Source organism: Camelina sativa, chromosome 17 (genome assembly GCF_000633955.1).
Source record: "Camelina sativa cultivar DH55 chromosome 17, Cs, whole genome shotgun sequence".
Classification (NCBI taxonomy): Eukaryota; Viridiplantae; Streptophyta; class Magnoliopsida; order Brassicales; family Brassicaceae; genus Camelina; species Camelina sativa.
Window position 1 is genome coordinate 15,030,193 of NC_025701.1, and position 10,686 is coordinate 15,040,878.

Below are 10,686 nucleotides of genomic sequence, written 5' to 3' on the forward strand. Positions count from 1 at the left end.
TTTTCTAATCGAATTGAGCCTTTGGTAGGAGCACCATCTGTTGGTGTCCATATTTGTTTTTCAACTCTGTCCAAAGGTCAATAGGATTTTCTATGGTGAGGTACTGATTCTTGTGACTCTCATCAAGGTGTGCATATGCATAATCACCTTATATATATTTTTCTTAGTGCAATCATTATCATCCTTAATACACTCACATAGGTCCTTTGATTTTTTAGGTTAATACAGAACATGCACCCGATTATATCATGCGGTTTTTAAGACCGAACCATGTAATTAATTTGGATCATGCCATGCGGTATTTAAGACCGAAACATGGGATTGTTTTAGTCTTAGGTCATGCGGTATTTGAGACCGAACCATGCCTTGCCTTTTCTTATAATTTTCGAACTTAGGTCATGTGGTATTTGAGACCGAAACATGCCTTTATTATACTCAATTTCGTGGTCTTAATATGCATGCAAGACAACAAATCCTAGATAGATACTAGCATGCAAAGTTTTCCTTATTTCCAGATAGAATTTCCTTTTCTTAAGTTTTCCTTTTCACTCTAGGATTTTAGTAAATATTGTCCTAAACCTTTTTTTTTTTTTTTTTAGATAATTACTGGAATTGATTTAGGAGTTATCCTAATCTATATTTTAATTCCAATTTTCAAGTTTTAGGTTTTAGGAAATTTAACAAATAATTTAGGAATTATCGGATTCAATTTTCTATGCAAGTCTAGTAAATATTTTCCTTTAAACTTTTAGGATAATTACTCAAATTAAATTGGAAGTTATCCTGATAGTTCTAGCAGCCTAGAACAAATCTATGATTTTCGAATTTCATAGTTTTAGGATCTGAAAATTTTCTTCTTAATTTCTTAAGAACAGTTTAAGCAATCCTAAAATTTTAATTCATGCTGTCGATTTTATAACAACCTATACATGGTCCGATTTTAATTGTTATGCATGAATGATCCAAGTTTTAATCTCCTAGAACAGTTTGATTTCTATTTCTTAAGAATCTAACAATTTAGTTCTAGGTTCTTATGCAACAATCAATCAAGCAATCAATCCAATTTAAACTTGATATCTTTTGGTGCAATTTAACAAACAATCTAACAACCTAAGTAATCCGATTTTAAGTCATAGGATTTTAAGGAATTTAAACTTTGTTAGATTGTGTACTTGGATGTTTTTAGGGTTCAATAGCTTTAGGTTCAAATTCGATTTATAGGGTTTTAAGGAGGATTTTAGATCTTATATACCTTTCACCAATTAGGGTCTGACTGGTTTTGATCTGGGAGCTAAAGACCTCAGATTTCACTCACGAACCTCGATCAGAACCGCTATCGACCCAATCCTCGTACCATTCTCGAACTGCTCTCGGACTGCTCTCGGACAGATCCTCGCATCGCCTACGTACCGCTCTCGGATGCTTCCCGGAACCGCGAACAGATTCTCTCGATCAGCTTCTCGCGAACTCACCCCGAACCGCGCACCAACGAACCTCGATCGGGTTTTGAATAGAACTTGATCACGAGCTAAGTATGCTCGTGAATCAACAAGAGATCTCCAAGACAAAGAAGATGAGTCTCGAAGAAGGAAGAAGATCAAAGGCGGTTTTAGGGTTTTGTGGGCGGCGGCTTTAGGGGTTTGTGGTTAGGGTTTTCTCAGCTGGCCTTAGAGGCTATCGTGCTGATAACGTGTTATAAACTAGAGGATTTAGGGAACGAAATCTCTTGTCTTATTAATGATCAAACTCGAGGTTACAACATATATATAGAGTCCCATAAGAGACTAAGTACAAACCGACATAACTAAGGACATGGCCGAATGGGCCTTAGTACAATGGGCCGTAATCTACTAGGCTAATAGACGGGCCAGTCAGATAGAGTCCACTGAGTGTTTTACAACAACTTTCAATATAATATACATGGTATATTTTTATACAATGTTTTATTTAATTATTTTTTTCTAAATAATTTTTAAATTTTTTACCAAATAATTATTTGTCAAACATCACCTATTAAATCTACTTTCACCATTAAACATATATATTAGAGTATTTGATTTGTTTAATTATTTGATTCGCACTTCATGATCTACTCTCACCATTGAAAACCATTATTTTAGTTGAAAACATCACCTATTAATATGATTCATTGTGTTTGGTATAAGTATAACTATCAATCATTTTCCTTGAAAACAATCACCAAGTAAACTCACTTACATTAAATTAACAAAAAAAAAAAAAAAAAGATTTAAACAAGACACAATTTGTACACAAACGAACATGCCCGGTTCGGGTAAACCAGAAAAAGCTAAACCGCTTCAAGTACACAATAATAATGATTTAATTTCGCGGTCGGTTTAGAAGACACTTCCAAAAACGGGGCGTAGGGTTTTAAAAAGGGTTTCTCGTCTCTTCTCCGTCGTCGTGTCTCTGCAACTCGGAGTAAATAATTACGGCGGCGATCAAATGCCTCGAATCTTCCCTCCCGAGAATCTCGGTTGCCCACCGATCCGTGCTTTAACCTTTGACTCTCTCGGCTTAATCAAAGGTGCCCCACTTCCCTCTTTCTCTCTGTTTACTTGGTGGGAATTATATTGAAGTTTTTGTTTTTCCTGATAGATTTTTTTTTTCAATTTGATGTGCAGTGACTGAAGCTCGTGGTAAAGAGAGAGGGACTCCGACTGTAGTGAACACATGGGGCGAGATGAATGCTTCTAGAACCGTTCTTGCAGCTTCCATTGATGACCGGTTAAGGAATCCGGTAAAGTTTCATTCTTTTCATGTTTATGTTAAGCTAGGATTGAAGCTAGGTGTGGCTTAGTAACCTGTTTGAATTTAATTTGAACATGTCATTCTTGGTCCTGGAGATAGTTATGGTACTACTGAGCCAAATTTGAGGTTTCCATTGTATTCCTTGTTCTATTTAGACAATTTGTAGTTTGAGTTTACTGTTTTGCTTGGCGGTTTGAAGTTTTGGCTTTGTTTAGTAGCGATTGAGAACTTATCGGTGTAGGATTTTATCATTTTGCTTTAAACAATGTCATAGTCTCCTCCTGTACTACTAGCCTACTACTATATAGCTCATGAATGTTATTTTTTTTTCCCTGAATTATAGTTGTTCACTACTTCTGTAAAAGTTGAATGCATTAGCCTACTTCTGTGAAATCTGATTTTATCGAAGAGAGCTTCTTAACTCATGTTTTCCACTTCATTTTTTTTTCGTTTTTTGCGTCATAATGGCGAACTCATAGTCTGTTTTCTTTTTTTTTTGTCCTTCCAATTGCAGCTTTTGGCTGTTGCAAGAAAAGATGGCAATGTAAGTTTTCCTTACTCTAATCTATGTGCATTTGTGTACTATATTTCTCTCTGTAATGTAGCTAACATTTATCCAATCATTTTGTTCATTTCTGTCCTTTTCCATAGGTTGAGATTCTTAATCCTTGTAATGGTGATCTTCACTTTGCATACTCTGTATATGGTGATGATGGTTGTTCCCCTGAGGATAACGAAATTTCTGCCCTGCACTTATTCAGAAAAAAGATAGATGATCAGGCAGAAAGGTATATATACCTGAACACTGAGACAGTTTCTTCGAAATTTCCAGTGAATTATGTTTTGTATTTTGTGTTGCTATTGACGTTCTCAACAAAACTTGGGGTTATTAGATCTTGCAAATTGCTTACATGCACAAAAAAAGGAGATGTGAGCCTCAGATCAGTTAAATTTCCAGATGCACATAGTGATTCCACGGATGATGCTTCACCTACAACTTGGAAAGCATGTGGTTCTGGTGAAATATTGGTTGGTAAAGTGGATGGGAGCGAAAACTTCAGCTTATTTGGAGGGTTAGTAGTTAAGAACTGAATCGATTTGCTTATATCTGTGGATCATCTGTTTTATATCTCAGTTTTGGTTGTTACTATACTGAAATGAATGTCTGATACAGGAGACGGGTTGAGGCCACTATATGGGATCTTGAACAATGTACTAAGATCTGGAGTGCCAAATCCGTGAGTTGCTTCCTCGTCTTTATGTCATTCAAAACCTCTCAGTTTCTTTGATGAACTAACTAAGCTTTTACATTCTCATCTCTGTTTGTTGCAGCCTCCTAAGGACAATCTCGGAATCTTCACACCCACCTGGTTCACTAGTGCTACGTTCTTGAGCAAGGATGATCACCGTAAATTTGTCACGGGCACCAAGTCTCACCAGGTTAAAAACCTCTTGTTTCTTTTTTCAGTGTGAGTCTTGTCCGGATCACTCACATTTTACTTGTGCTGGTGACAGGTTCGTCTTTATGACATTTCTACTCAGCGTAGACCGGTCCTGTCCTTTGATTACCATGAGACCGCAATTACATCAATCGCGGAAGACCCAGACGGTCATACTATCTATGTCGGGAATGCTTCTGCTGACCTTGCTTCTTTTGATATACGAACAGGTTCATTGATTTTTCTCTACTTATGTATTATAAACTAACGTTGCATACTGAATCAAACAATTAATCAATCATCTCTGTTGCAGGAAAGCTGTTGGGAAGCTTTTTAGGAAAGTGCTCTGGAAGCATAAGATCTGTGGTTAGACATCCACAGCATCAAGTGATAGCTTCTTGTGGTATGTTCATTGTCACAACTTCACCTCCATATGCCGTTACAACAGTCTCATGTGTGTTGTTTTATTAAATTGTGCAAGAATCTCATGTCCGTGTGTTTTTATTGAATTGCTCAGGGTTGGACCGATATTTACGTGTTTATGACGTTAAGACACGCCAACTCATTTCTGCGGTATGCTCTTCGACATACAACTAGTATTTTTTGGTCAAGTAGGGAGTTACTTAATCTCTCATTGTTTTATTGTAGGTTTTCTTGAAGCAGCATCTTACAGGTCTTGTGTTCGACTCGGGCTTTACTGGAGAAGGTTTGTTTTTCTATTGCCGTTGACAAATCAGAACTATTTATGTTTTCCTCCGTTAGTATGTTTGTAAGATGATTGGTTTTATGGTTGAAGCAGAGACTGCTGTAGCAAACACGGTGGTTGAGGCTGAAACAGAGGAGATCATGGACCAGGAAGACGATTTAACGGAGAAGGCTCCTGTGAAAAAAAAGAAGTCAAAGAAAGAGAAACGCAGTAGAGAAACAGTCTCTGAGGATAAAGACGATGAGGAGAATGAAGATGAGACTGAGAAGGTTCCTGTCAAAACAAAGAAGTCAAAGAAGGAGAAACGCAGTAGAGAAAATGTCCCCGAGGGTGAAGAGAAAGACGAGCTAAGCAACAAGAAGTCACGAGAGCACAAGAAGAAAACCAAGAAAGTGAAACACAATCAGGAGGAAGACTAGGTTTTAAAGACTTTGTTAACCTCGCTCTGATCTGAGTAACAGTTTTGAACAATACATTCATGCAAGGAAGTAAAAGAGTTCGTGTGTTTTTCCTTATTTCTATAAAGACTACTTTTGATATAACGAAGCCTCTTCTTAAGGTCTAAAATCGTTGGCAGAGCTACAATTTGCATTAAACGACTAAAAAAACACATTTTAAACAACAATCCTGCATCATTCAACTCATTGTTAGAAAGAGGGCGAAACCAAATATTAACCATGTCTCTCTTTTCTAATGTCAACATTGCTGCAACTTCCTGGATTTTCATACTGTCGCAAAATTTGTCGGGTTCCTGTTCAAGCCGGAAGCTTAAGTTTGGTGTTGGTTTTCCAGCTAAAACGAAATAGAAAGGATCCAAAGTCAGTAACATGATCAGTATCAGTTATGTAAAAAGGTTTAAGTTCAGACTGGTGGGGCTACATTACCTTATGTAGTAGTAGTAGAAGAAATCAGCGTAGAGAGCTGTTTGGACAAGCCCGGACACACAAGCTGGAAAATGCAAATATATGTAAAATTAGCAAAGAGGAAAAACAAGTGGTGAAAATGTAATTAGTGCTTCTTTGTTGAAACATTACAAATCCATCTAGTGAAATGATCTTCTGTGAAATAGCGATAGATCCAGTTGATGATATAGAGTCCACGATACGCCCTGCAAGTAAAATCATTACCCATGTGAGTGCATGCTAAATTTTCCTCAAGTTTGCACATTGAGATATTGCGTACAGGACACAAAGTATGCATCAGAACCAAATGCATAGCAAGGGCAAACCAGTCTAACTTCCTTTTGACAAAGAGTGCAACTAGTTCAGCTCAACTTCTAGACAGACAGAAATTAGAAGGAAAGACAAAAATGTATAGACTTCTGAGATATATGCAAGCGTTTCTCATTGATCAAATTAACAAGTGTATGAACTATGAAAGACAAAGTATATCAATCGGCTGAAACCAATTCTAAACACACCCAAAGAGAATGCATGTAGCTAGTAGCCTAGTACTCATGCTAAATTTACAATGAGTTCCAAAACATTAACCTGTAAAAGCCAGTGGTAAAGTAAGCAAATGCATATGTCTGGAAAGAATTACGTACCCGAGAAAGAGGACATATTGCCCAGTCAAATTGTCGACATTTCCACTTCTCTGTAGCAGAACCAACTGGGGAAGGATAGCAACTGCCTCCAAGTAGATAGAAAAGGCCCAGAATACCTGAAATGGTTTTGAATTCACAGAATTAACAAATGCACTCAAATTCTGAGTGAAGTCAGCTGCACAGGTGAGACTTTTACCAGGAGCATATATTTGACATATTACATATACATATGAAGGTAGTAAAGGTAAACAATCTTGGTGAAGTGCATATACGGAGTTATTAAAGTTTCTTAAGACACGTTAATCAAAGAACATTTTGGCCAGAATAGTAACAGCAAGACACAGATGCCACTAATCCATGGGCAACTTATGGAACATACATAGGTAACTAGGACACAGCAGGTTCCATTAATGGAAGCAAACAAACCTTTAACGATGCGACAGTTTGACACTCAAAAGTGTTTCTCAATAACAAACAACGAGATACTGAGAGGTTGTAACGTTTAAACAGGCTTTAGCACCAACTAAAACAAAGTTTTCACATATAAAAGCCAGACTCAAATCGGTTGCGAAAAGAGTTGAATTCAATGCATTTACATAGATGATAATATATTCAACCAGTAGCCAAGATATATACCAAATCCAAATGATACAAGATGAAAAGAACTGACATTATCCATCATAATCACCAAGCACATATAGTGTTTACGAAGATACTTTCGCATTAGCAGTATGAAGTTCAGCCATATCTAAGCATGATGTATAACGAATGAACCAAAAAGAAGATTGCACAACATATGGGAGCAAGCTACACAACCACATTGATATTTTCCGATAAGTATTCGCTTTCCTAGTCTCTACAAACTAAAAAATACAAAAGCAATGTGAAATTCATATGGAAAAATACCTCTTGAATTGTGAACTTTTCATTCAGGACAAGTGCAAGAACAAAACATGCCAACACAACAAATTGATGACGAAATGTGTCGAGGTCCTTATCGTATGACCTCCTCACAAGTGGATGCCTACGCATACACCAAACGATAGCCAAAGAGCTAGCAATGAAGACAATCTTCATAACGCTGTTGTAGAGAGATACGTAATCCGTAAAGAGATCCAAGTAGCGAGTCAAGAACACAAGCGCATATAGCTCTTGAGTCTTGAGAGAGATTCCTATTAGCCAACAAAAAATCCAAAAAGTCAAACAACAAAAAAAATTGTTAAGTAGCAGCACAATGTATGATGATATATAATCTTAGGCAACAGATCTCTCTCTCGTTTTTAGAAACTCCTAAGATTGAGATTTCATCACTATCTTGACTTGAAATTGCAAACTAACCAAACACGGATTCGCCTCGAAATCGATCACTAAAACCTCAATAAAATTGCATTTGGAAGCTAAGGAAAACGAAAACAAACGCGATTGTAACGGTTCTTCGAAACATACAACAACATTTCAAGGAAAGAGAGAACTAACCAGCGCAAGACTTGGTAGCGTAGATTTTGAGAAGAAGGATTAAGATACTGGTCAAGTGAGTCATATCGCCAGCAAATCGAAAGATATTCATGGTTGACCACAACACGGGAGAGAGAGATACAACTCAAACCGATTCCAAAATTTTTCCGGGAAAATAAAAAAATCCAAAAGAAGAGAAAACGAAATCGAACGATTCTTCTCTCTTCCAAAATCGAGAGAGAGAAAGAGAAGAAGGAAGAAAGGGGGGGGTGCCGGTGCAGCACGTTTCAGGTTTTTGCAGAAACTCGTTCAGAGGAGACGATGACGTGGCAATCTGGAACGGCCTCTAACGTGTGAGTGTGTGCTTTTTACTTATTTCTTAATACTGCAAATTAGTCCTTCATTGTTCCATTAATTACTGATTTTAACCTAAATTAGTAGTATAAATTAGAGACCAAGAAGATGCTTTTTTTTTAAGGGAATTTTGTCAATTCTACCACATTAGGTTAAAAACTTTCAAATTCTACCACAAAAGAAAACATCTTTTCTGATCTACCACATGAGGTAGATTAAAAGACTAAAATGCTCTGTATATAATGGGTTGAACACGTGAATATGCAAAATGAATTATGTTTGGAACAAACGAGTAGGACCCGTAGTAGACATTTTATAAACTGAAAGATATGTTGAGTTTGCAATTTATATATATATATATATATATATAGTTCAGAGATATAGTGGGTGGAATAGTATAAGTTTATGGACAAAATTAGTTATGTGGACAAAGTTTGTCTGATAGACAAGTTGAGAAATACAAACTTGTCCATTAGTTTAAAGTACTTGTCCATTTGTCAAGAATGTTGTCTACGGGGTTTTTTGTGAATCATGTAGTACATGACATGATTAATAGTGGACAAATGGATATTTTAGACAAGTATAAAATTAGTCTATCGAGTAAATAAATTATTGTCTTTGTAAAAGAACTTGTCCATCATAAGATTAATAGTGGACACCTGGTGTGTTAAATTGGTTCACCTGAATGTCATGGGAAAAAACCAAAAGTGAGTTTCTGAAAGAGTTAACGAAGAGCAAAAGAAAAAAACAGAGATAACGAAGAGCAAAAGAAAAAAACAGAGAGAGAATTTTTGGAAAGATAAGTTGGAAACATTAGAAACAAAAAAGATTTTTTTTGTGTTTAGATTTTGTGGATTTAGAGAGATGTAGAGATAATTAATGGAAGAAGAAGAAAGAGACGAAAAATTAAAAGAACGAGATAAGTGTCTGGAAGAAATGTATATGTGGAGAGAATTAATAGGAGAGGAAAGAGAGAGAAAATTGAAAAGACAAGACAGCAAAACAAATAAAAAAAGAATCTTTATTTTGTTTTGAGAGAGGAATCGAGAAAAGAAATGAAGAAGGTTATTTTAGTATTTATCTGTTATGTTTATGGTATTTCTTAAAAGGAGTTAATATATGTGGTAGATACGATGAGTTTAGTTTTTCAATGTGGTAGAATTATTAAAAAACTCTTTTTTTAATTTTCGAAAGGTGGAGTTATCTGGTACGTCGCACCTTGGTTAAAGTAGAACGCGTCAGCTTTCGGTGAGTCTATATATCTCGCGAAATTAAGACACGTGTTAAGGAAACAGTGATGTGGCAGCTTGGCGGTTCGCGAATTGGTGCGGCGTTAACTTATTTTTAATTCCACGTGTTCTATGTTTGAAAAAAAAAAAAAATAGACAGTTAGAAATGACTCTAATTGGACCGGTTACATAGCTTGTTTATTAATGGATATGGGCCTTTTGAGATTAGCTATCACTAACCCAATGTTATAACCAAATTTGATTATTATGAACCACACCTATGGTACCAAAAATGTTACTAGTCTTTGTAGCTTGGTAGACTTGATGAGTCTATAAAGATGTGTTCTTTACAAATGTGTGTTCTATTGTTTGGTTTTGTGCTTAGTGCCCTGATTCAAATCTTTTTTTTTTTCTTCTTCTAATTCTGTAAAGATGATTGAAATCTATAGTTACTCATAATTTATAATTATATATAGAACGATGTTCAAAACTTCGTTTTTCTTTTGAAGGACTAGGCAAAAAATGAAAATGATGTATGAACGTCATTTAAACCAAACAAACTTATGTATGAACGTTCATCATGACTCATGGAAAATATAGGACACGTAAAATAAACACACAGTATTTGTTTTTATTTTATTTTAGTCAAAGAAACCTAAAGCATTAGTAATGCTCCCTTCGACGTTAGAATAGACACCGTACGTGGTCGGTCTGGTTTTTTGCCGTGAGTGTTCGAACTACCGATTTTAAAAATCAATTATACCCATTTTCAATTGTGTATCTCTTAAGAGTATATAAATTTTTATTCTTCATTATCAAACAGTTCTGAAATCAAACACATGTTCTCACATCCGAAGCAGTAAGCACACTTAAACCTGTTCCCCTGATTAATTAAATAATCTAATATGTGCAATCAAATATAGATAACGGGACATCACGTGACGTGGTTCGCTATACAAATGCAACTACGACAATCGACAAAGTCGCCGCATTTGTAATTTTATGTTGTGATGTTTATTAAGGTTGTTCAGACATGAGATTTTTAAAGTTTGATAAGTCATGTTGAAGTCAGTTTTTTTCGAAAGGAACTGGACGTATTTTTTTGTGAAATATTATATTAAAATAAAAAACTTAAACCAAAACAATAACATTATTTTTAGAAAATATTAAATTTTGAACTTCTTA

At 35.8% G+C, this 10,686-nt stretch overlaps 2 protein-coding genes across 2 annotated transcripts; one reads left to right on the forward strand and one right to left on the reverse strand.

Moving 5' to 3' along the window:
• LOC104757263 (WD repeat-containing protein 74) lies at positions 2,369-5,456 on the forward strand. The gene is made up of 12 exons (XM_010479992.2): positions 2,369-2,548; positions 2,646-2,761; positions 3,287-3,316; positions 3,424-3,560; positions 3,666-3,845; positions 3,947-4,010; positions 4,105-4,212; positions 4,288-4,441; positions 4,525-4,614; positions 4,729-4,784; positions 4,860-4,917; positions 5,011-5,456. The coding sequence occupies exons 1-12, from the start codon at positions 2,467-2,469 to the stop codon at positions 5,334-5,336; spliced, it is 1,401 nt and encodes a 466-aa protein (XP_010478294.1). The 5' UTR covers positions 2,369-2,466; the 3' UTR covers positions 5,337-5,456.
• On the reverse strand, positions 5,399-8,263 carry LOC104757262 (ER lumen protein-retaining receptor A). The gene is made up of 6 exons (XM_010479991.2): positions 7,940-8,263; positions 7,370-7,635; positions 6,464-6,579; positions 5,952-6,025; positions 5,802-5,865; positions 5,399-5,709 (listed from the first exon to the last, which is right to left on the reverse strand). Exons 1-6 carry the CDS (start codon positions 8,028-8,030, stop codon positions 5,673-5,675), a joined length of 648 nt encoding a protein of 215 aa, XP_010478293.1. The 5' UTR covers positions 8,031-8,263; the 3' UTR covers positions 5,399-5,672.